This window comes from Chionomys nivalis, chromosome 4, assembly GCF_950005125.1.
Source record: "Chionomys nivalis chromosome 4, mChiNiv1.1, whole genome shotgun sequence".
Taxonomy (NCBI): Eukaryota; Metazoa; Chordata; class Mammalia; order Rodentia; family Cricetidae; genus Chionomys; species Chionomys nivalis.
The window spans coordinates 15410741-15437115 of NC_080089.1; the positions used below are offsets into that span (position 1 = coordinate 15410741).

Below are 26375 nucleotides of genomic sequence, written 5' to 3' on the forward strand. Positions count from 1 at the left end.
GGCCCAAGAAGAGGAATCTCTTGTTGCAGTTTGGGAGGCTGGGAGCCCAGGATGAAGAGACCTGACCTGGTAGGTGCTTCCTTGCTGCACTGTTCTGTGGTTAAAGGCACAAGGACACAATGCAGAGAGCAGCAACTCAAGTTTGCAGCCTCGGCAACATGACCGGTATCTCTCTATTCATAAGAATTCCAGCCTGAAACTGATCCTAGCCATCAGGCCCCACCTGCCCACACAGATGGGACTTGGGATCAAGTCTCCAACATGTGATTTGGGGGGAAGCACATTCAGATCATAGCAGAGACAGAAATAGAATGGTGTTAGCCAAATGTTCAGCCTGGGTGCTGAAGCGACATACAAGGAGGGGAGGGGTGAGCGTGATGGGGATCCTCTGCTTTAATTGCTAGCTAGACCACTGTGGTAACAACAACAACAAAAAACCCAAACAAGAATCTTACAGTAAGTGGAATTTTATGCAATGTGAATTAAATCTTCGTTTAAAACATACATAATGTATAGATGAGCTTTTTATAATGTTACGATTTTTTACTTAACATTTAAAATGTGTATTGAAAAATGAACTTTCTGAAAACTCTTCAGTCTGTGACACTCTAATCACTGTTGGCAACACCTGACTGCTCTGAAACAGACATTTCAGTAGATTATTGCTGACTCCTATACACTAGCATTGGGCTGGTTCTGCCGCCTCATATATCAGATTTAGCTATATTGCCTCTTCTAGGAAGCACCAGAACCCGAGATGTTTAGACTTTATCCCTAAACATTGATTCATCAGGTCTGGAGTGAGGCGTCTTCTTTAAAGAGCTCCAAAGGTGATTCTACCATGTAGTCAGCATTGCTCACACGGCAGAAGGTTGCACAAGGTCAATCCCAGCTCTGGGACAAAAGTCAAGATGAAGCTGCCCAAGCTGGAGCGCAAAAGATCTCCTTTACTAGACAGGGCTGTTTTATTAACTGGTCAAGGAGAACAAGAAGTAGAGATGGCAGGGAAGGGAAAGAAATAAGGAGGGGAGGGGTAGGGGAGAGGAGGAGAAGGGATGGGAGAGGAGGGGAGGGAAAAGAAGGGAAGGGAAGGGAAGGGAAGGGAAGGGAAGGGAAGGGAAGGGAAGGGAAGGGAAGGGAAGGGAAGGGAAGGGAAGGGAAGGGAAGGGAAGGGAAGGGAAGGGAAGGGAAGGGAAGGGAAGGGAAGGACCAGGGAAAGCCCCAAACACATGGGGGTTCATAAACAGTGTTAACAGCACACTCCACGTTGCTCACAATTATGGCCAGACTACTGATGACAAAACTCTCTTCTGAAACTCAGAGAGGTTGGTGGTTTATGAGAAATGATATAGACATAAACATTAAGAAACACACCAGGAGAAGGGTATAGCCGCTCTGTTCCATTCTCTAATGAGTCCCTCTTGGCCTTATCGACAACTAACCCCCTTCCTCTCGGAAATGCCCTAACTGTTCCCTCAGTCTCCCCCAACACTTGCCCAATACTTACCTTGAACAGAAAGCTCTCTGCATGGTAATGGATGGTGTGTATGTCCACTTCGCTTCCTATTCCCAGCAAATACCAGTTAGTCATTGTGTCTTCTGTCATTATGAGACCAGGAAGGTTTCCAAATATCTTGCCATTAATGGCTAAGAAGATGAAAATAAGATAACCTCAGGTCAGTGCAGGACGGGTACCCTTCACCCCAATGGTAGAAATGGTTCAAGGTCTAGGCTATGCGTATTTGTATCTGCCAGACAGACGGGAGCCGGCTTCCCTCACTTGTCAATGACCCCACCGTCCTAGATCCAGAGCTCAGATGACCACGCAATCTTCACACGTAGGGATATGGCAAAGCTTCATCCCAGTTTTCCTTTCAGAATTGCATCACAAGTAACATGGTGCTTGTCATTTACCCCACAGGCCTCTTCGGGAAGCCAACTGCAAGGGTGCTGGGGAGAAGCCAGATTTAGATTTCTCCCATACTATACAGGAGTGAACCAAGCCACAAAGAAACTAGCACATACATGTGTGCGCAAAACATATGTGTATAAATATATATAAGTTATATATATGTATATGAATATAAATATATATATAAATAAATCACACACACACGCGCGCGCACATGCTGAATCCATTTGAATCTATGTCTACTGTGCTCTTAATGCTTCACTTTCTGAGAATTAGAATAAGCTCAACCGAGTCTCTTAAAAGGGCACGAGGCAGGCTGCACAGGCCTCACTATGAGCTAAGCAGGCTGAGCTTGCAGCGCTGCTTCCTACCAGCCTTCCAGTCTGTGCACCATGACACAGCCAAGCCAGGGGGCTCTACTTGCTGCAAGCCGAGAACATGCTGAGGGGCTGCAGAGATGGGTGACAAAGAGTGTCTGGATGGGAGATCCTGTCATGGAGTTCTACTCCGCAGAAACCTGGAGCAACGTCCATCTTTAAATGCAGATCTTGGTGAGAGAGAGTGAGTGTGCCCTTGCACACATGTCACTCCTGCCCAAACTATCAAAAAGCGAGCTTCTTTAAGTGGTACCCAATTCAGTAACACACTCACATGAAATAAAATTTGTGAGTGACATTTCATGTGCCAGAGACTTAATCCAAATCCTTAATTTTGACCACACGGAAGCTGCGATGGAGTCGCATTTAAACTTATCAATAAGTGACAATTGGATCTTTAAAAAAGTGACTTCTTCACAGCCTCCAGTCTCAGAGGCAGTTAAGACTAAACAAAAGGCACAGAGCCTCAGTGGTGAGGCTGGTTCACTCCCGAAAGGACTTCAGAGGGCTCTCCGCAGGTGTTCCTGGAAGAGAGGAGGTTCAGAGGCGGGGCCTGGGTCTCAACAATGGCCTGTCTCAGCAGCAGCCTCTCTTTAAACGCTCGCATACCGTGCATTTTGTTGCTCTCTTCAAAATCATCGGTGCGCCTGAAATCCCGTGGATCTTTGTTGAGATACTTCTTAATATTGTCATCCAGATACCACGACTCATTCTCATCAAACACCAGGAACAAGAGAGCAAACTCGTAGTCCACGTCACTTCTTCTTCCCTTCTCATTCAGAACCCCTTCTCGGCATGTGATGAGAGGCCCCATCAAGCCACTGTATGTATCCTGAAGGATAAAATGACCAATGTTGATGAGAGATTAAATGTGACATCCATGCCACCTGCCACCCTTGTAGCGTGGACACCACCTGCTCTCTCGGCCTGGTTCATTCCATCACCGGGGGGAATTTGCATAACACAAGTACTCCATATATTTGAGATGCATAATTGAATCATCAAATAAGTTTCCCACGCTGCTCACGTATAAATACACTTTTCCAAATGACCTGTGTGCTGATCTCCTGAACTCCAAGAATTAATTCCTAGTATCTAAGGTGCTGCTGAGAGAGCAGAAGGTGAAGGGAACACCCGATTTTAACAACGATTACATTTTGCATAGGATATGACTCTGGTTTGAGCTTTGGTTTATGTCATTTGATTAAACGCTACTGCAGTGTTACATACAACAGGTTCATAACTCAAAGTCGGCATTGAATCTTTGCTTTTTATTTCTCAGACTATTTATGATCCAAAGATTCTGCAGTTTTAGTTAATCATGGGGTGTGCTTCTGTCCCTGAACCCCAACCATTCTTCTAACATGAGCAGCCTGAGAGATGGCTCAGCCAGGAAAGACCTGCCACCAACCCTAGTGACCCAAGCTTTATCCCTGGGACCCACAAAGTAGAAGTAGAGAACCTACTTCCTTGTTGTGTTCTGATCTTTACATATGGCTGTGCCATGCACATGTGTTTACGCACACATGCATAAATGTAATTAAAAAGAAAAGATTTCACACCTCCCAAAATCAAAAACAAAATCTATTGTGGGACACTTGTTTCCTTCCAAACTAGCATATTCTCATGTAATTCAGACTATCTTGGAGGTTCTATACTTGGAAATTAAATAGTATTTCATTTGTATATTCCTATACCAGCAGTTAGAAAACTTGAAATAGTTATTAAGCATTATATACTAGGTTGGTTTTTTTATGCTTTGTGGGTCATACTGCCTCTGTTACACCCATGGGTGGTACTGATGTGCAGATGCAGCTGGATTTGGCCAGTGGACTATTGTTTGAGACCCTGTTCTATGTCACACCCTTTTACATGTGCCCACAGAATGGGAGTGGCTTCAACCTTGCAACCAGCCCGGTTCCTCTCTCCACCTTACCTTCACAAAGTTTGCTGTGGAATAGTATACCCATGGGATACAATTAGGATCAGAGGGTCCAGGACCTGATCTCTTGGGGACATTCCATCTGTAAGTTTTTATTTCTCCTGACATTAGAGAGAAAATTGAAATTGGTTATTAGATTTACCTGAAGAACTACACACAGATCTTTATATGCTCTAGTCAGTGGAGATAATTTCTCGCTTGCCAGACATGTTCTTATTAACGTCATTGACACCTGATTCCTATGGTAGAGCAAGCATCTCTGTGATCTCCCTTAGGTTTGCTATTTCTATTGTTGACCAACATTCAGGATGTAAAGATGTATTTCGCACTCCACTGTTCATCCTGCTTGACTTTGGCACACTTTGTCCCCCAGGGTCCCCATCTTTGCCACTGGTACGGTGATTATTAACCCTGATTGCCAGCTTGAGAGGCTCTCCAGTCACCTAGGAGACAGTGCAGGAGCACCTACGGCACCTGATCTAGTTAGACCCTGTGTTCTGTGATCTAGATAACAAGTTACCCACGTCAGGGTAGCCGTTGAGCTTATCTGGGAGGAAAAATCTTGATTTGGCTAACTGAGGTGGCCCTGTCCCATGGGATGGGATCCTAGACAGGGGGGCAAGCTGAGAACCAGCATCCATCTCTCTGTTTCCCGACCACTGATGAGATATGACCCTCACATCCCTGCTACCCTGACTAGACAGGAACTGTGACCTGGAACTCTTTCTTCCTTAAGTTTCTTCGCTAGAGTCTTTGGAGAGTGGCGAAGTCTTGCCATATAACCTGGGAAGTCCTCAAACTCACAATCCTCTTGAGTTGGCTTCTCAACTGCTTAGCATGTACTGCACATATGACTGGAACTTTCTGTTTAACTGATATTTGACAAACTACTTAATTTCACTGTCTATAGTTTCCTTATCAGTATACTAGGTTAGTCTCCATATTTTGAGTTTTTTTTAAAGGATTAATTGAAATTATGTAATTAAATACACGGAGGCAGTGTTTCATACTCTGGGTGGTTAATAAATGTTAATTTTTTTGTTTGTGTTTTTGTTTTCTGAAACAAAGCCTCCCTGTACAGCACCGAGTAAAGACAAAGCAGCAGGAAACAGGGGACAGAGGAGGGAACAAAGTGCCTTAGTCCCACGGTTTCATGTATGAAACAACAAACTTGTATGAACAACAAAACCCACTATGTAGGCCCGCTTGGCGGAATCCATACTCCGTTTTCTGAGAGATAGCTCAAACAAGAGGGTGACCAGCTAAAGAGCCAGGCTTAAGGATGTCTTAAACTCCATGACCTTTGAATATCCTTATCAGTACCCCTCATAAACCACACACCACCTTTCGGTTTCATCTACAAACTGAGAGGAAGTTCTCTGCAGTGAGAGAACTGAGTAAGCAGGATCACTGTAAACCGAATCTTTAAACTTTGCTTAATCTTTGAACCTGGTTGTAAATTACAACGTTTGGACAACGTGACATCAGAGGCTACAAAACCATATGCACAGCGAGGGCTAAGATACTTCAGTGTGACCCTACCTCCTGAGAAGCCCACCCCAACCCCTTGGGTGTGTGTGGCCCTCTTCTTAATAAACTCTAATTTTGCTTCCTGTTGATGCCTGCTGCACCCACACGGAGGCTTCTGGAAAGGACTCCTCCTTGAGCTGCGTAGGCAACAGTGTCTCGTCAGGGGTAAGAGGTCAACAGGCCTCATCTCCCACTGCTGCTGACAGACTAAACTAGCCCCAGCCTCGAGGACTCTCACCTGACCCTCCTGAGTACTCATAGGCACACACCACCACACCTAGCTGACTTTTTTATGCTCTAAAAACAAGTGTACACACCCACTATGAGTAGGCACCATATCTATACATCACTGGGGCTGACCCAGGATCTTGCCCTGAGTCAATATATTCATATTAACTAGCATGGTAGCCACATTGCAGAAGATTCAACTTCTGTTCTACGTCATGAGCTCCTTGGACTATCTACACCCCGTTCCCATCTGATCAGAACGACGAACCGTTGCCTTAGTGTATGTATACAAAGCAAAACAGAAGTGATACGTTCACGGAACTCCCTTTTCTTCTGCTGTAACAGTGGGCAGGGATACAGCTTCGGGTGTGATTTCTACGGTCTCTTTGAGGTCCTTTACCTTGTGAGGGACTAGACAAAGAGCTGGATTTAGCGTCAGAGAGGCAAGTGGCTGCAGGTGCTCTTTGACTTGGACTAATCTGTTTTGTCCAGTGGCAAAGGAAAGGGTTTCGGTAAATGTTTGATGCATGAATGGCTGTGGTAGTCTGAATGAGAAATGTCTTCCACCTTGTTCCCCATTGGTAAGACTGTCTGGGGAGTCATGGACCCTTCAGGAGGTAGGTCTTGCTGAGAAATACATCTCTGGGGTTGGGCTTTGAGAGGTCATAATCTCGCCCCACTTTCAGCTCTGTCGCTTGTGTTTGAAGTGTGAATTCTCAACTTCCCATTCCAGATGCCTGAAGCCTTCTCCGACCGTATGGAGCTTTTCCCTCTGGAACCACGAGCCCAAAATAAGCCCTTCTTTTCTAGTGCTAAATCGTGGCAACAAACAGCAACGAACACAATGGCTCCATTTGAAAAGAACAAAATTGAAAAGGGCTGCTTACTTTTCAGTTTTAAAATGTATTTGTTATCTCTGTGCGTGTATATATACGTGATGATGTGTGTGAGAGTACAGGTGGTGTGTGTCACGGCACGCATTGGTCAGAAGACAACTTTCAGGACTCAGTTCTTGCCTTCCCCTTTATTGAAGCTGGGGCTCTTGCTGTCTCTGCTGTGGGGCATACTTGAGGCTGCCTGGACTACAGCTTCTCACTGATTCTCTTGCATCTGCCTCCCATCTCACTGTAGGAGTGTGGGGATAGCAGACGCACACCGAGTGCAGAAATAACAGACACAAACACCGCATCTAACTTTTCACATGAGTTCCAGGGACTAAGCTCAGGTCAGACTCAACAGACACCTCACCAAGGAAGGCATGCAAAGGACAAGCAAGTAATGAAAAGATGATCAAAATCATATGCCATTGGGGGCACTGCCAGATGAAGCAGTGAGTCCATACCACCATGTACCTGTTGGAAAAACCAAAGGTTAAAACGGAAAATTCTGGTAAGGATATGGGACAAGAAGGCCCTCTCATTCAAGGTGGGATCTGTGCAGTCACTCTGAAGACATTTTGACAGTTTCTTTAAAACTACCATATTCTCACCACACAACCCAGTGGATGTATTCCTTAGCACATACTCAAAGGAGCTGAATATTTATGACCATACATTAACCATCATGTGAATATTTCAAAAAACTCTCCACCATTTAGAACTTTTTATAATCTATGTTTCTACTGAAATGGTTCATTGTGTCTCCCTTCTCTCCCCTCAGCTCATCTTGGTCACTTCAGAGAAGTGTATAGTGAAAGGGTAGGGTCCTGGAGTCAAACAGAGTTGCCACGGTCGTTCATCCAGGGCCTGGTCTAGAGATTTGCTATTCTGTGCCTTCATCGTTGGTTGAATAGACATAGCCATGCATATTTCATGAGTTGCAAAGGTAAAACGCTCTCATTTTAACATATTCGGATGGGATGCATCTTCAAATTCAGAACATGTTATAGTTTAATTAAAAGTGCATTTTCTTTCCTTGTTTTAGTAACAGATAAGACAACAATGGACATTATGACTAATGACTTCCAAACTGACGAAATGGTGCCTACATTGTGAGATTGCTGTTAGACTGGACTATGGGTGTTTTGCTGTTACTTTTCAGTTTCAAATGTTGAAAATGATCTCTGACCCAAGGTACTGCTCAGTGGGTTCGCCATTGGTGTTCCCGTTGGATATATGAAGAGCCCATACCCTAGGGACTAGGCTGTGACTAAGACACACTTAGGACATCATTCAAGACCCTCAAAGACCAGAAGAGGAGATCTTGGTGACCTACCTCATCAGGGTGCGCAGACCTTGCGTGTGACTTACCCGGCTGTGTAACAGGCACTTCGAGACGCTTCCCACTCTCCGAGTCCTCCACACCCTGGGCTGTGATGGAGTAAGGCCGACTGGCTTTGTTCTTGAAGATGATGAGGATAGAGTCCCCCACCTCGGCATGGATCATTGGGCCTAAAGGCAAAACACATCCAGGACATCACAAATATTATGTCATGCTTAGCAGTGGGGCCAACCTGAGTCCAAATTCTCCCTCCTTCCCTTAACAGAAGGCCTTGGGTGAATAGTGTAATCAGAATCTCAGTTTTCTCATCTGCAGAATGGGTTCGCTAGGACGACTCACACAGGACTATTAAATAGCATTGCATAGGTTTTGTAGAGTTTATTTCTCTCAACGAAGCCAAGTATTCAGGAAATGCTTAGCTTCTTGCTGCTCTGGAGCAGCAGTATTTCATTGTAAGCTGTGATCCTTTGGATGAGAAGTGTCCCCTGTAGTCTTGGTCTCCAGTTGGTGGCACTGTTTGGGAGGTTTAGGTGGTTTAAACTTGCTAGAGTATGTCAGTAGGGATGGACTTTGAGATTAAAATCTCCACATCTCCAGTCTGCTAGCTCTAAAAGTGTGCCCAGTGTGTGCCCTGAAAGATGTGAGCTCTCAGCTTCCTGCTCTTGCTGCCTCCTGCTGTCTTGCTTCCCTGCCGCCATGCCAGACCCTTACCCTCTGGAAGCAGAAGCACAGAAAAGCCCATCCTTCTACAGGCTGTCTTGGTCATGGTGTTTCCACAGGAACAGAAGACTGACGAATGCTAATGCAGTGTGAAACCTTAAGGGATCAAAATCGCTGATGGCTTAGTAAACGGGGTTGATATTAATAACGAGCTCCCATGAAACGATGGGTAATAAAGGGACTTAGGGTAGCAAAGCCATGTTGCATGCCTGGTGCTGACTCTTGACACGTGGATACCGTGTCACTAATGCACACCTGGTGCTGACTCTCAACACATGGATATCGTGATAGTTAGTTTAAATCTCAACTTGACCCAGCCTAGAATCAGTTGAGTCTTGCTGAGGGGTTTTCTAGATCTTACTTATGCTCTTGTCTGTGGAGATGGTCTTGACTGCCTTGGCTGACTGAAGAAGACACAGCCTGAAAGTGGACAGCTCCGCTCCTTGGTCTGGGGCCCTGGACTGTATGCGAGTAGAAAGCTCCCTGAGCACTCGGCATGCATTCCTTCCTTTCTGCTCTTGAATGTGGACTGTCTCAGGCTCCTGCTGCTGTGACCTCTCCATCAGATAGACTGTAGCCTGGAGTTGTGGCTAACACAAACCCTCGCCTATCTAGGTGGCTTCTGTCAGGTTTTGGTGTCTTTCTTTGTTCTATCACAGCAACAGAAATGAAACTAGGCCAGATGCCCTGAGCACACAATGCTCTCCAGCCTCTCTTGTGGGCTTCTGTGTCCATGCAGAAGGAGTCTGCCCCCGAGGGAGCCAGAGAGGTTGTGCCTGAGCAGTGGTGTCTTCCTCATGCCGAGTGCCTCTTGCTTTGCAGTGCTAGGGAAACACCCCAACAAGATGCAGTGAGGGGCTCACAGTCATCTTCAGACTCCCACTGCAGAAGCATCTCCCACCTGAGCCCTAAGGTTACGGCTTGGGCATTTGGTGTGTTCTACGTACATCCAGGGAAATGCCCTTGGAGGGTTAACAGTGTGACAACACCCATTCATTTGTCACGGAAGCAAGCTATGCCTTTGATCCTGAGGAACACGGATAAAGTCATTAATACATCTAAAGTTTGTTGAACTATGGTTCTCTCCAGAAGCAAAAAAGAACTGCTATGTGTTTAAGCAGTAAGCATGGACATGGTTCAGACAGTTTGCACACATTAAAGTCATCACTCACTACTGTTTGCCAGTCCACTGCACAAGCCTTACTGGCCAAAAAAGTGTCTTCCAGTTGGCAGTGCAATGTGAGGGGACAGAGCAGTGGTGGACAGAGGCAGACCTGCCTTGTCCCCGCTGAGTTACTGGGAGTCCAGGTCACTCTAAGTGTAAACAGGGAAGGAGCCTCGCTCTCCACTGGACGATGGCTGTGAACTTGCTCCTGATGTATGTCCCTCATTTCCCATACCAACCAAGCCAGGCTCTTGAGGAGCACGCCCAGCCCCCTCTACTAGCCCAACCCCTTTCTTTGGAGCTCTGAGAAGACTCGCAGCTCCAATGAGTGACTCATGGATTACTCATGTGGAAATGGCAAACAAGCTGGTGAGACAGCTGAACACGGAGGTGTGGGGGAGGGGAGCACGTCATCAATGCCAGGCTGTTATCACAGCCGTCATTGTGATATTGGAAACACCGTGTAATCCACATTCACGAAGTTACCTCTGGAGTAAAAACCAGAGAAGTCTTTCCCAAGTCCTCTAATTTAGTCTTCTGCCTTCAAAATATTCTTTTCAAATGGGGTGGGTCTAATGTCTCCCAGGTGAGGGGAAATGGGGAAGGAAGCTGGTAGGGCATTGTTGATGGCCAGTCACATAGCTGGGGCATCGGCCAGCCCAGAGTCCATGCTTACACATGGTCGGTTCTGCGGTCCATAGGTCAGGTTGAGACCTGTCACTCTTGGCACCTAACACACACTTTGTTGTCTAGGTTCTCTGGGGTTGTGAACTGTAAGCTGCTTTTTCTTTGTTTTATGCCTAAAAGCCATTTATAAGTGAGTACATATGATATTTGTCTTTCTGGGTCTGGGTTATCTCACTCAATATGTTTTCTGGATCCATCCATTTGCCTGCAAATTTCAAGATGTCATTTTTTCTGTTGTGTAGTACTCCACTGTATAAATAAATGGACCACATTTTCCTTACTTATTCATTCTTTGGTCAAGGAACATTTAGGTTGTTTCCAGGTTCTGGCTATAACAAACAATGCTGCTATGAACATTGCTGAGCACATGTCCTTGTGGCATGATTGAGCATCCTTTGGGTATATACTTAAAAGTAGTATTTCCGGGTCTTGAGGATGGTTGTTTCCTAATTTTCTGAGAAATCGCCATATCCAAAGCAGCTGTACCAGTTTGCACTCCCACCAGCAATGCAGAAGTGTTCCCTTTACCCCACAACCTCTCCAGCATAAGTTGTCATCAATGTTTTTGATCTTGGCCATTCTTACAGGCGTAAGATGGAATCTCAGAGTTGTTTTGATTTGCATTTCTCTGATGGCTAAGTATGTTGAGCAATTCCTTAAGTGTCTTTCAGCCATTTTAGATTCCTCTGTCGAGAGTTCTCTGTTTAGGTCTGTACTCCATTTTTCTATTGGATTATTTGTTCTTTTCTTGAGTTCTTTGTATATTTTAGAGATCAGCCCTCTGTCCGATGTGGGGTTAATGAAGATCTTTTCCCATTCTGTAGACTGCATTTTCTCTTGTTGACTGTGTCCTTTGCTTTACAGAAGCTTTTCAGATTCAGGAGGTCCCATTTATTGTTTCTCTCAGTGCTTGTGCTACTGGGGTTATATTTCGGAGGTGGTCTCCTGTGCCAATGCATACAAGTATACTTTCCACTTTCTCTTCTAGGCTCATGCTCAGTTTTATAGTGTGTTCTATGTCACTGTGCACACTGATCCAGGACCTTGAGGAGGTCCCGCAGACACTCTGCCCAAAGTCCTAAGTCATCAAACTGTTTAGATGACAATTTCTCAGCTCAGCAGAGAGGTGGGAAAGGGGCTCAAGAGCATGGGACACCTGGTAGATTGCCCTGACAACAGGGATCCCAGGTGTGTGTGAAAGGTGGGGCGGGGTGGGTGGAGAGACATGCCCACCCTCGGGGCTGACAGCGCCTGGCTGAAATTGCCTTACCTAGGAGTTGTAGGTGGTCTTCTCTCGGTGGCCTGGCTTTAATCTCCACAAATTCTCCATTTGTGTATTCCCTGTAAACCACCTTCTTGTACTGAGAGCCGATCCAGTTTTCAGTGTGGTTCATAAATATGTCCCCATGTCTGCAAAGAAATCAAGGTCGTCAGAAGGTAGGAAGACCGAGAGTGCCTCTGCTATCTGCAGGGCTCTGGGGTGGTGCACCCCACCCCAGCTGGTCTCCCCGGGGAGTTGGCCTTTTCAAAGCCTCTGAGAGCAGGGCTAGCAATGGCACCTCAGAGCTCCTCATGTCCTCAACATAGCATGGACCCATGGCCACCCTTGGAAACTATCATTGTCACCCGCAGCATGGCTCTACACTAGGCTAACCTTAGAGAATCCTAACGCGCAACAGAGGTTGTGCTTCTCTGGCTGGTACTAGGTGAGCACACACACACACACACACACACACACACACACACCCTCCTCACAGAAAACACACTCACACAATAAATACACACATGCACTCTCCTCGCAGAAAACACACTCACACAATAAATACAGGCACCCTCCTCACAGAAAACACACTCACACATACACACACACACATACATGTGCACACGTCTGCCTTCCTCAACTCTAAAACCCTCCATGTTCCATGCCTGCCATTCGTCCCCTCTGAACCCCACAAGCCTGCAGCGTGGGTACTGTGAATGTACAGGTACATGGTTCTTGTTATTTTCGTGTTCTGGTCACCCACCAAACAGTGGGTTTTGTGTGTATTTGTTTGAGGACACTTTAGTAGATGTCAGGGTGTGTTAACACTGACCTCAGCTCACAACGCTGTACTCAGCCTGAAGGAAGCTGTTTCGATTCTTTTATCCTCTCCATAAACATATCCCATCCCTGCTGTGTTTGGGGACCAAGACAGGGCTTCCACACCCCTGTTCTTTCCAACAGTGGACCCCATAAAGCACACAAAAGCACACACAGCAGAATGAAACAGGCCAAGAGCACTTGTGCATGACGGCAGGGCTAAAACAGGACTTTGAGATCTGCTTCAGGTGCCCTGGCTGTGGATGTGCACACTGAGTCTCTGATATTTTCACAGCTCTTCAGATAGCTTCACATTTTCACGGGAACCTCAAGGGTTTCTGAGTGGTTTGAGAATACTCTGGGGTCGCCCTCCCTTCCAACGTGTCCCCTGGGCCTTCCTGGAGAAGTGGCTTTTGACACCACTCTGGGAGTGGGGCACGCCAAACAGACTTTAACAAGTAGGCACACTTGTAAATGTGAAGCCTGTGACTATTAAGGACAAGCTCAATGTGTCTGTCACTGAAGTAAATCACAAAAGATGGAGAAGAAAACTCAAACGCAGCTGGGTGTCATGGCACAACTATAATCCCATCTGCTTGGCGGGGTGCTGAGACAGAAGGATGGCTAGTTCAAGACCAGACTGGGCTATACCGTGAGATATTGTCCCCAAGAAAACAAAAATCACTTTCACTTCCAGACAGGCTGAGTGTAATGTCCTTCCACATCTCCCAAATCAGCCACTTGTGTTCTAAGGCAAGAACAGTGCTGCATGGCTCTCCTTCCACCTACACAGCCTCCCTTCTACTCTCCTCTCTGCACACAGAATGCTCCCCCACTCTAAGGCTGACCCTCTCTTCCTCATGGGAAACCTCTCAGTGACCCTCTCTGCAAACCTTCTCAGCTTGGCTCAGGCCCTGCACTATCTGCTTTCCCTAAGTTCTGAACCTGACTGGCTGTCCCTTCCCTCCAGCAGACACTGTCATCCTAAACATTGGCTCTCTTGATCACGGTGAGCCCTTGTGTATGCTGTTGCTCTTCTTGCACTGCCTTATTCCACATCTCATTTCAAAGACTGCTTCCTCCGGGAGCCTCCCCCATCATCCCCGCCTCCAGATGGGACTGTGTATTTGTTCCACTGTGAGTTCTCACTAAAGCTCCCCTCTGGTAGAGATTGTGTCCCTCCCTGCTTGTTCCAGCGTTATCCTTGGGGACCACGTATTCAGTGTAGGAAAGCCCCAGTCTTTGCTCCACACGGTTTCACCAGCATTTTGCACAGCGGATATCCAATAGATTCATACAATGGCACCTTTGCCTTGACTACACCCATTGCAAGAGGAGAGGGTCTACTTTTACAGTCAGCGGGTCTTAGCTGAGCTTGTGACCTACACAGACCCCACTTGCTATTCCCCAGCTCTCCTCTGCTGCAAAAGGCAGCAGAAATTGCTGTATGAGAGCTTTGTCAAAGCTGATGCTGGGGAGGCGCTGCCCGAATGAGTCAAGTGTGCTGCGAGGCCATCATGACGAATTGCCTATAAAAGTTTTAGCAGATGCCTGCTGTATAATTATTGTTCAGTAGATGTTCATTATGGTGACTCCTGGGATTGCTAAATTATACACACACTGGTCTTCAAGCTCAAGGGTGCTAGCACCATGACTTCATTTTCTTTAACAATTTAATCTACTTTTCCCCCCAGATTTCCTCTTTTTGCACAAATTTGATGTGAAGTTGTGCTGACGGGTGTATGTATCACCATTCTGGAATTTTTATGCCTTCCTGACACACTCTAAAGAAATCCCCAATGGGTCATGGGAGAGGGTAGAAGGGGAGGGGAAGAAAGGGAAGGGAGCGAAGAAAAATGTCTAGCTCAAAAAAAGAAAAAAAGAAAAGAAAGAAAGGAAAAGTAAAGAAAGAAATAAACCCCTAATGAAGAAATTCAGGTACTGAGAGGGTCTGTGCTGATCAGGACAGCAGCAATAAATGTCTTTGAGATGATTTGTGCCAGGAAAGGGGTAAAAAATAACAGCCTTGGGGAAAAATCAGATGTGTAAGCCAGAGGTGTGCCCAGATACACCTGCGAACTTCTGCAGAGGCTGAGACGGGAAGTCAGAAATTGAATTCCAACCTGGGTAACTCAATGAGCTCCAGTCTCTAACAAGCAGCTGCTGATCTCAGCGGTAGAGTGCTTATGTAGCATGCAGGAGCCTCAGTTTGATCCCCAGGACTAAAAACAACCATAGGCACAAAAGCTGGGATGGAGAGAACCTGGTCTCTTGGTTCCTATCACTGGAGACACTGTGGATATACACCTCAGGGTGTGCACAGGCCATCGTGTGTGGGGTCAGAGGAGGACGACTTTCGGGAGCTGGTTATCCCCCTCCACTGTGGGATGTGGAGACTGAAAAAGGTCATCAGGCTTGGGCAGCAAGCTCCTTACCTACTGAGCCATTTTGCTGTCTCTGGGCTTCATATAAACTGATAAAACCACAGAATTTGGTACACTTTGGATGTGTGATGGTGTCCATATTGGCTCATGGTCAATAACCAGAGCAGTGGGAAATTAATTCATTTTATCTATATTTCCCACCAGCAATCTCTTGTTTTTCTATGCCTTCAGCCCAGAGCCCCAGAGCCCCAGAGCCCCAGAGCCCGAAGCTAGACTTCCCTGCTCATTCAGATCGACTGGTGCTTCAAACATAAGTTAACGTGAAGACTGTGGTGACTAACAGCAGCCTCTTAGTGAAATGATTGCTTTAGAAATGGCCAAGTTAGCTTTCGTTGTCCACAGAAAATGTTCCACTGGTGTTTAACCTGGACCGGCAACACAAGCTGTCCCAAAGAAACGTGTCTAGATTAGCAAATTTTTTGTGAATAATTGAGTAGATTTTAAACGCTCCTGCCCTCAGGGAAAACCTTCTCCATAGTCACTTTGATTTTTTTTTTTCCATTACAGCTGCTCTTACCCAAAACAATGGCTGGCAAGAAAGAAAAGAAACTGAAGTGTTGAGCTTCAGGAAAGCAATACTAGAGGTGTCGGTGTACTGCAGACATGAAGGGTTTGTAGGAGGTGGCAGGTAATGAGAGCCTGCGATAGATACTAAGAGCAGGAGAGACCTTGTGCGATGTCGGAGAGAATCGATTTTCCCTGGGACATCTGCATTCAGCTCCTGCTCTGTCAAAGGTTACCTGGATGCCCCACTCTTCCCGCCAAGGCTCCCTCCTCTCTGTGCCAGGGCAGCAGGAAGTGGTGGAGCAGACGTGGTAAGGTTGGGGAAGTCGGCACTCTGTGCTGGATGCCTTCCTGGTGCCCAGAGACCCCCGTGTGCCCCGAGGAACTTGGTCCCGAGCTCCAGAGTAAGGACAGTGGAGAACCAAGACCTTAGTGTGGCTTGAGCACCACCCATGCTTCAACAAGTGATCCCGGCTGTGATCACTCCAACAAAGGGCCAGTCTTTCCGATTTTCTGGGTAGCTTGGAAATCTGCTCTTCCTGCCCTGGCTCAGGAATCTCTCTCAAGGCCTTAAATCATCCTTGGATGTCCCCATCTGGATCCATGTTTGCCAGAAGCATTGCTGCTGCTCCCCTCCCCTGTACTGTTGGGTCTACAGCGGCCTTTCTTCTCGCCTGGATCCCACACACCTTGTCTTCCTTATCTGGTTAATTTTTTCTTCCCTGTCCACTATTGCAGCGGGTCCCACTTTTCCTCTGAGCACGCCCATCCGCATTCTCATTCAAAAGTCTATCCATCCACCCGTGCATCTATCCATCCATCTGTTCATCCATCCTCCTCAGTCATGAAGCAGACCAATCTAGGGGACTAGGAGAGGCACAGGAACCCACTATGGTGCCCTTAGGGTAACCTCTGACCTACTTTCAGGCGAGGAGACAGAAGTCTCACTAATTTTCTGCACTCATAAGGAATAGTCTCTGCCTGCAGAACTGTGCCCAGAAAGCCCGGCCGCTTGGTTTCCAAGGGCGCTAAGGCCCACAGAGCATGCGCATTCCCACCGAAGAGCCGTGGCTTCGCCCATGGTACCTTTCCCCTCCTGCGTCCAAGTGCTGCTTTTCGAACTCCCAGTTTTTGTTAGGGGCATAATCCCATTCTACCTCTTCGGCGGCGATGAAAAAGGTTCTTAGCATCCCGTAGGGTGGCTCAGAAGGGTCCCTGTTGCCACAGCTGCTGACCTCATAGATCTGACCCATGCCTCTCACGAAATGGTGCAAGGTGGAACAGAACACCTTGAAAATACCTGGAGGAGAAAAGGTTTGGCATGGTGCCCACGACTTGGTATTTCTGGTGGTGGTGATCTTACCAAATTTACGCATCTTATCCCAACATCAATAACCAGGAATGCAGATGTTTAGAATACCAACCTCACGGTATTTTTTACAGCATACCTCATGAGGAATAAATTACTTTGACTATAATATTTTTGAGGGAAAATATTACTTAAAATTTATTTGTAGTAGGGAAAAATCAGAATATTGTGGCCGAGAAAGGACTTCTCTGGACCATTCCTGTTGTACACACCTGCTTACAGTCGCTTCTGGAAAACTACTGATTCTTACGACTCTCAGCCCAGCCCAGTTTATAGAGAACTCATTACCTATGAGATGAAAGACCTAGACAACATTCAAATTAGGCCATGGTTAGGATTCTGCCCTGAAGGATTTCGTGAATTATAAAGCAAGTAAGCATGAAAGTCAAATGGATTACTCCATTACAGCCTTGAGCCAGGGAGGGCTCGTGTATCTCACGAGGGGTGGAACAGAGGAAGAAAGGAAAAGATCACCTGTAGTTCTCTATAGAACACCAACAATGATGTCTGCCTGAGATTCATGTAATTTAAAAACTGAAGTTCTAGACATGATGGCATCTGAGATGTGTATGTATGTGTGTATTTAGAATATACATATATTCAAATTAAACTCACCATACAATTATGTAAAATGAAATCATTGATGGTATTAACTATCAATAAAATTGTTGGATCAATCTTCCCATTCTCTAACAGACTATTTTTAGAGGCAACTGATTAGCTGTCTATAATCACCTACAGCAACAGAGAGAGCTCTGCTCTTGCTTCACAGGTAGCTGCTGTCTAAATTATGACTGTCATTTCTGGATGAGCAGAGTTGGTTAGTTCAATGGGTCCAATTCACCCACTTCTAACAGAATCCCAATAAAGCATAGTAAATACAAAAGGTATTGTTAGTATTATAGACAGTAGGAGCATCTTTTTTAAAACCATAGAGAAGACACCTGGGAAAGACCTCTCTCCACACCATAGAGAGGACATATGGGAAAGACCTCTCTCTACACCATAGAGAGGACACCTGGAAAAGACCTCTCTCTGCATGGACTTTTATCCCGATAGAACACAATCAAGAGTTCATTGTGGCTTCTCAACAATGAAGCCATTAAATTCTCCAGGAGTGAAGGAAAACAGTTTGAGTTGTTCTACCCACGCCTCTCTGTCTCTGCCTCTCTCTCTCTCTCTCTCTCTCTCTCTCTCTCTGTGTGTGTGTGTAAGAGTGCATGTGCAGGATGTGGTGGTTTGAAAGAAAATGGCCCCATAGGGAGTGGCACTATTAGGAGGTGTGACCTTGTTGGAGGAAATGTGTCACTGTGGGGATGGGCCTTGAGGTCTCTTTTGCTCAAGCTACACTCAATGTGGCACACAGTTTCTTCTGCTGTCTGCAGATCAAGAAGCAGAACTACCAGGTCCCTCTCCGCCTTATGTCTGCCGTATTTCCTGCCAAGACGATAATGGGCTAAACCTCTGAAACTGTAAGCCACCCCAATTAAGTATTTTCCTTTATAAAAGTTACCTCAGTCCTGGTGTCTCTTCATAGCAATAGGAACCCTAACTAAGACAGAGGCCAAAGGACCACCTGGACTGTCTTTCCTTGGGAGCCATCTACCTCAGTTTTGAAACAGTCTTTCATTGGCTGAGATGCCACCATTAGGTGAAGCTGGCCAACCAGCGAGCCTCAAGAATGTCCCTGTTCCCACTGCAGAAGCACTAGGTGTCAGTACATATGGTTTACCTGCATGGTCCGGCTGCATGAATGCCGTGGTGGCCATGTGGGGAAACAGAGCCAGGGAGTCACGATGAGTCCCTCGTAGGTGGATGGTGTTGCCTTGAAAATAAACTCCGTGCATGTCTGTGTCGGTGCCCATCCCAATCAAGTGCCATGAAACTCTGTCCTTCTTGCACATGCTTAGTCCCGGCTGGCTGCCGTACATGTAACCATTGATAGCTAAATGGAAGGAGGAAGACAGTGAGTGCCTATTGTGGAATATTAGGTTAACATGTCTTACATTCATTTATGCTGTGGAATATTGTTTAATGATGCAAACATATGTTGCATTCTTTTATGTTGCTTTTGTTTAACTCTATAAAGCTGTGTTACTTTGCCTGCCTAAACACCCGATTGGTCTAATAGAGAGCTGAACAGCCAATAGCTAGACAGGAGAGGGATAGGTGGGGCTGCCAGGCAGAGAGAATAAATAGGAGGAGAAATCTAGACTTGAAAGAGAAGAAGGAGGAATGAGAAAAGGAAAAGGAGGGGAGGGCGTCAGGGGCCACACAGCCACTCAGCCACAGAGTAAGAAGGGAAAAAAGATTAGAACAAAGAAAGGTAGAAATCTCGGAGGTTAAGTGTAGTTAAAGAGAAAAGGGATAATTTAAACTAGAAAAGCTAGCTAGAAACAAGGTCAGGCATTCATAAGTAAGAATAAGTCTCCATTTATTTATTTGGGAACTGGGTGTCAGGCCCCCAACGAGTAAAACCAACACGAGGGCCCATTGTAATTTTGTAGCCATATTGAAAACAATATCTCCCAAAGCAATTATCAGTGGGTTTGAAGGAGAATTACAAGCATATGAACAGTACATAAGATCCTTGTTACTAGAGGATGAATGTTACTAGGAAAAAAAAAACCCACATGGTGTCTAGAATTAACAATAAATCTGAAAATATACATATTCTAAGACAGTAATCACTAAGGCATAAGGTTGTTTTCTGCGGGTTTGTTTCTTCTTATGACAAAACTGCCTGATAGCATATTGGAAAGCCTTTCAGTTACCATTCTATTTGTGTATGTTGGAAGAGCATCATCCCTATAAGAATGTCATTTGAGGGGACTGGAGAGATGGTTCAGTGGTTAAGAGCACCAGTTGCTCCTCCAGAGGACCCAGGTTCAATTCTCAGCACCCACAGGGTGATACAAACATCTGTAATTCTAGTCCCAGGGAATCTGACTCCCTCTTCTGCCTTCCATAGGCCACATGGTGCATAAGCAAACATGAAGGCAAAACATCCATTTGCATAATAAAATAATTTCCAAAAAATATCAGTTGACCTCCCATCTTCTCATATTCTTCTAGAAAAAAATTTTTGATATAAAAATTATTTTCTTTGAGGTTCTTATCCTGTTATCTTTGCCAAGTGACTTCGTCCATTATTGGCGTATTGGATTCAATTAATTTAATTGAGACAGACTCTCATTTGTCAATGACTTTACATTTGCTTCTAGAATAAGTTATCAGATGTTCATTTACAGAGTTCCTAGATCCTGAGGAACTAGAAGCGTTTCAGTAAATTGGCATTGCATTTGCAGATATGACCAGTGGGCAGATTTGGAGTGTTAGGAAGAGCTGTGTTACTGGAAGGTTAGGACTTGAGTAAGGAACTTGTGTCTAATGGTCACTTGCCCACCCTGATGGGAGAGTGAGAGATCTAACGGGGATGGTCTTCTCATATAATCTTGTGTATAATGTGTCTGTCGTTTGAATCAGCGAAGCTTACTAAGTGTGCTTAAATTTAGAATTACTAGTAAAAGAAGCCCCAAGTCTTCTAAAAGGAACAAATTTTTAAAGAGGCATTCATAATATGTTCATCAGTAAACTATCTAAACCTTGTCTATAAAATTTGAAAGAGTATTACCATAAAGTTGGGTACTAAGTAATCTAGCACTTGAATGAGTTGGAAGAGAATCTTTTCTGACTCTAGACATGGATTTAATGCTTCTGTTTTTAGACCTTTCATTCATTCATCAAATACCATTGAATACAGTTTATGAAATACACACAGCTCATGGCAGGGCACCATAAGAAGCCCTTAATCCTTATGGGTTTTTTTTTTTGGGGGGGGGTTCCTTTCCCGGCCATGCAAACACAATTGGAACTAGAACCCAGCATATAACTGATACGAAACTTGAGCCTAGAAACCCTGCTTTCTCTGCAGTGTGCTTTTTGGTGACATGTCAACATGGGTGTCACATGGTCAAACTACACTGAGGCTGGATTTGAGGTGGCCCATCAGCTGTGTTATATGCCAAGCATCTCTGAGGATACCTTTCTTTTAAAGTCTGGCTTTCCTCGGCGGCATGACCAGGTCCTTATCATAGCTTAGTCCCTCCCTTTTATTATCAACTGAAAAATAGAATGATGCATGCCTGTAATCCCAGCACTTATAAGGTAGAGGCAGAGGGATCGGGTGTTCAGCGTTTGAGGTCAGGCTGTGATACAAGAGCTCCCGTCTCACAAACCAGCAAACAAACTAACAAACAAACATCAGAAACAAATTCCATGTCCAGCTATAGAAAAACTATCCTGGAAGCTGACACTGAAGGTCATTGCTCCCTGAATCCCACAGGTCTAAGAGGTGTCTCTGAGCACCGGGCATTATGAGAGCCTGTGACCTGATTGCTGTGGGTTGTTGTAACCTTGGGCTTTGAGAACTTCCTGTGCTATGGAGACATCTGAGAGCCTATTCGTGCATTCTTCTCTATTGTTCTAAAAGGTAATGGAAAGGCTATGCTTGGAGCTGACCTGGGAGGCCTCACAGCCGCCCGCACACACACTGAAATGTTAGTGTGCTGGCGAGCTGCTTGCTCTTATGGTTCTGCTGTCTGGCTGAGGCCAACAGAATCCTCTGTTAGTCACAGGCAATCACCGGAGGCTTGCCATCACGATATAGAAAGAATTAAGTCATTTCTCCTGAACTGAGATGAGGTGTTTGAGGAATTTAATCCTGCAGCAGTCGCTCATTGTAATTGACTACACTCAGAGAGCTCATTCTCCTGGTCTCCTGCTAAGGGCGGCACGAGGCCTTAGAAGTGTCAGACTCACAGCATCTCTGGGAGCTCATGAAGCTGAAGGCATGAAATGATTTACCTCTTGACCACGAGCAATACCAAAGACACCAGAGTTAGGCAGTTGGGTGGACTCAGCACACTTCCCAGCATGCCTCAGCCTTTCGTACCGTGCATCTTGTTGGACTTCACAAACTCCTTGTCTTCTTTGTTGACACTGAAGGGGCGCCAAGTAAACTTCTGGATGTTCTCATCGAGATACCTGCTGAGATTCTCATCAAAGACTGTGAACAGCAGGTAAAATTCCTTGTCTATTCCTTTCTAGAGAAAATGAAGAAACCAAGACATACGGATGTACAGCTTGAATAGTCCTAAAATTCACACAAAATGGGTACCCACATTAGCCATTGACCCGCCCGCCATTTCGTAAGTCAGGACTCTGAGTGTGGTCTGTCTGTTGCTGTCCTTGTGTCTAACATGTGCTATCCAAACCATTCTCTATCCTTGCCTCACAGGGCTCCTTAGCAATGGTATCCGGTTGCCTCTCTCTCCATGACGTTATGTAAGCTCAATGGCCCCCTTCCTACCCAACTCTCTTCCTGTAGTCTACACATTTCTATCATTATGTGCTGAGAAGAGAGAGAGCATGAAGGGGAGGAAGAGTAAGAGGGGAGAAACGGGGGAGGCAAATAGGAAAGGAGGTGGGGAGGAAGGAATGGACAGAAGGTGGAATTGGGAGTTTAATTGACTGGCTGTGTGGAGGGCAATGATGGTCAGAATCAACCTTATATCACCTGACCATAGTCTGTGACCCATCTTCAGCTCTGGGAGAGTTAGTGACTGACAACTGACTGGAAGGAAACCCTCCTCTCTAAGCCCCTCCCTCTCTCTGCCTGCCTAGAAGAATCATGACCAGATTTTAGTCTACAGAGAGACTGACATACTTTCTAAGGTACCTTTTATACTACAAATGACTTCGCTTGTTTGTTTGCCTTTTGAGGCAATGTTTCTTTGTGTAACAGCCCTATCTGTCCTAGAACTAGCTCTATAGACCAGGCTGGCCTTGAACTCACAGAGATTTACTTGCCTCTGCCTCCCGAATGCTGGGATTAAAGGCATGTGCCACCACTACCCAGTGTTACAAATGATTTTATCTTGGGCCAAATGGTTTTATTTATTAACTAAACATCAGGTATTTTACTGTTTTTTTCTTGTTGTCTGTTTTTAATCAATATTGAGTAAGTAGTCTTACTATGAATAATATTTGACTTAGCAACATTCTTTGAAGACTATGAGGAATTGTCAAAGTTTTCATTGAGTAGATGCAACAGAAAGAAAAAGAAAGAAAGAAAATCAGAACTACTTTACAAGTAGTTTCTGTCTCTTAATCTCTTTGACTCAGGACTTCCCGACAGTGATAAGCAAGTTAGCTTACTTGGGATAGGAACGGTTAGATGCTTCCAAGTCCCCAATTCTAATGACCTTCAGATTTACTAGGTGTAGTATCACTCAATGTCTCTTTGGGCCTCCGCTTCTTCACCTTTGAAATGTAAACCACCACACAGCACTGTCTTCTGTTGTTGTTGAGGCACAGGGCACACACTCACTGTATTTCACAGCACAGCTTTCTAAAGCTGCTTCCTCATAGAGATAACTGACAATCCAAGACCCACCAAGAGTTTTCTGTCCTAGATAAACAGTCCTTGAGCTCCTGTAAGAGGCCTGTACAATGCCAGATACTGTAAGATACAGCACTTAAGTGAATTAACCTGCTGTTTCTAATTGGGAGGTAACTGATGAAATGAGTGGTTGAGTGAGCAGATTTTCCACTTTTCGTTAGTGAGTTTAAATTGTGTAACTGCAACTTGAAACCCTAGGTTTGGCCCTGTCCATCCCGACATCCACCCAAACCCTGGAGCAGGGTCATACAAGAAGCTGTCTATGTACCTTCTCTTTCTTTTGGCCTCCATGATTGATTTCTAGTGACTTACGGCAACCCTCGGCTTTGACACAGTCTAGAATCACCTGGAGATTCTGATTGGATTCTGATTGGTGTGGAGTGGTTGGATAAAGGAAGCCAGAAATGCTCATGGATGTGGCCAAGTCAGAGACCTCTCTCAGCAAGAAGGATCCCAATCACACACCCTTACAGATGTTGAAGAGTCAAGAATTAGGCAGCGGACAGCTAAGAATGCCGACCAAATATCAACCACACCACAAACAGAAATGCTAAGATCTTGGATCATGGTCTTAATTTTTCAAAAATTAAACAAACCCTCATAACCACAGAAATCAATTTCAGAAGGCAATGCTTTGTCACCAGCTGTTGCTGCTTAACCTCCAGCTACACTGCCAATCCTTCCTATCCACCGTCCTGGGAAGAGTATGGTGACACTGGTGGCCTACCTGTGTCCCATCAGCATTGAGGGCACCCTTTTTACAGACCAGCAAAGGTCCCACGAGCCCAGCACTAGTGTCCTTGATTGGCTGGACTGCTGAGAAGTAAAGATAGGTCAGGCAGGGGGGATCTTCATCTGTCGGGCTGACACTCTCCGGCACTGTCCACCTGTAGGTGAAGGTTTCGCCTGGCTTGACATGAGCCCCTGGTTTCAGAAACCCTGAGGATACAAATGAAACAATTTGACAAGCCAAGGACATTAAACTTGCCAGGCTGGGTCTCAATCCTGCGTGACTCTCTCTGATGACATATTTTACAAAAGGAAGGTTATTTTTTTTTCTTACAAATTCTACCCTGAGAACCCTGGACCTCAGATGCTATTTTATGAGATAAACACTGAAATCAAAGTGTTTCCTTCTTTGCAGGTTGTATTCTGTTTTGCTCTTATACCATGTTTAGACAAATGATAGTGTTTCACTCACACAATTAAACACAAGTCTGTAAGATAGCACCAATAACTTCTAGTTGAAACATATCATATTCAGTCCTCAGAAGACACCTGAGAAATTCAGCAAGAAACCTATCTTTGTGGGTTGGAGAGAAGACTCAGCAGTTAAGAGCACACACTGCTCTTGCAGAGAACCTGAGATCAGTGCCCAGCATCCATATCAGGAGGCTCACAACAGCCTGTAACTCCAGTTCCAAGAGATCTAATACCTTCTGAACTCAGTAGAGACCTGCATAAACACAGACACACACACAGATACACAGACACATACACACAAGAATTTAAAAATAAATCATCAAAGCAGAACACCTAGGAGGCAAATGTAGCAAATAAATCAAGTAACAAAAGCCAGAGCTCCAGAGCAAGTGTCCAGGCTTCAGGGCTGCTAAACAGGCAGCCTGGGCTGAAACCAAGATGGCAAATCTCTGCACTTAGCTCTCTCTCGGTGCTGTCAAGGGCACACTGGTCTCTCAAGGCTACACGTTTACTCTGCATCTGACTTTTGCTCCTCAAAAAGTTTCCCAGTGAGTTTTCTAAATAGAAAAGTGGAAAATGTAAACATTCTCACTGTCTCCTGTGAACTGACCCCCACCCCAGCCACCCTGAGTATCTGGGACTGGAGAGCGGAGGGCAGACCGGGGGTGTGATGAGCTCGGAAGTTCTGCGGCAGGAGATAGTGTGGATCTGAGAGAGCACCTCCCTCCTCCATTCTGTTTCAACCATCACCATAAAGTCTGCTCTCCACTGGCATGGCTTCATTCTAGATCTCAAACACTTATCCCAGGCGGCCATGATGGCTAGTGCAGATATGGGAGGTGTACCAAAAACCCTGGCGTATGAGCAACGCAAGAATAGTTCCCGCTGCCTCTCCTGCGTGCAGACAGCCTGTGCTCCTGCTCTTTGAGGGACAGAGGCTGTAGATGTTGGCTCACTGCAATACTGATTTCTTATAAATATCTACTCGTGGATTCGACAGAGACCATGTGTGGTATGGTCAACAAAACGGTGAGGCCAGATTCTTCCCCTCAGCTCTCACAGAAGAATTTCCTGAAATGTGTAGTAGATGCACTCTCCATGTGGGGAACTGGAGGAGACTGTGGCTCAGTCTCTGTCACTGAGGGAAAGGGAAGAAATGAACATTTTCTAGGAGATGACTGGGCTGAACTGAGCCCCAAATGCTCTCAGTGCTTTCAAAGCCTTGTGAGGTTGATGTTAGGATGTGCAATTGATCAGCAAGAGGAACAACATCCACTCTTGGAATTGGGAAAAGAAGGGACTAGGAACGTGAACCAAACTTGTTTCCTTTTTTGTGTAGATGATGGGCGTACTCGTTCATGTGGGGGGGAGATGTAATGTGGGTGCACTCATTGGGGGGTCAGAGGTCAACTTTGCACACCTTCCTCAATCACTCTCCATCTTACTCTTTGAGATAGGTCTCTCACTGAACACATAGCTCACTGACTTCTATGCTTCAGGGAGCTTTTCACACACACACGCATGCACACAT

General features: G+C 45.5%; 1 protein-coding gene across 1 annotated transcript in view; it reads right to left on the bottom strand.

Moving 5' to 3' along the window:
• Hephl1 (hephaestin like 1) overlaps nucleotides 1-26375 on the bottom strand; it is a 57300-nt gene that overhangs the window by 6180 nt on the left and 24745 nt on the right. The window contains exons 9-17 of the mRNA XM_057768150.1: nucleotides 24369-24580; nucleotides 22133-22283; nucleotides 18911-19123; nucleotides 16896-17109; nucleotides 12052-12191; nucleotides 8239-8379; nucleotides 4226-4332; nucleotides 2899-3121; nucleotides 1508-1647 (exon numbers count right to left, since the gene is read on the bottom strand). Coding sequence (XP_057624133.1) covers nucleotides 1508-1647; nucleotides 2899-3121; nucleotides 4226-4332; nucleotides 8239-8379; nucleotides 12052-12191; nucleotides 16896-17109; nucleotides 18911-19123; nucleotides 22133-22283; nucleotides 24369-24580 — 1541 coding nt within the window. The remainder of the gene's footprint in view (nucleotides 1-1507; nucleotides 1648-2898; nucleotides 3122-4225; nucleotides 4333-8238; nucleotides 8380-12051; nucleotides 12192-16895; nucleotides 17110-18910; nucleotides 19124-22132; nucleotides 22284-24368; nucleotides 24581-26375) is intronic.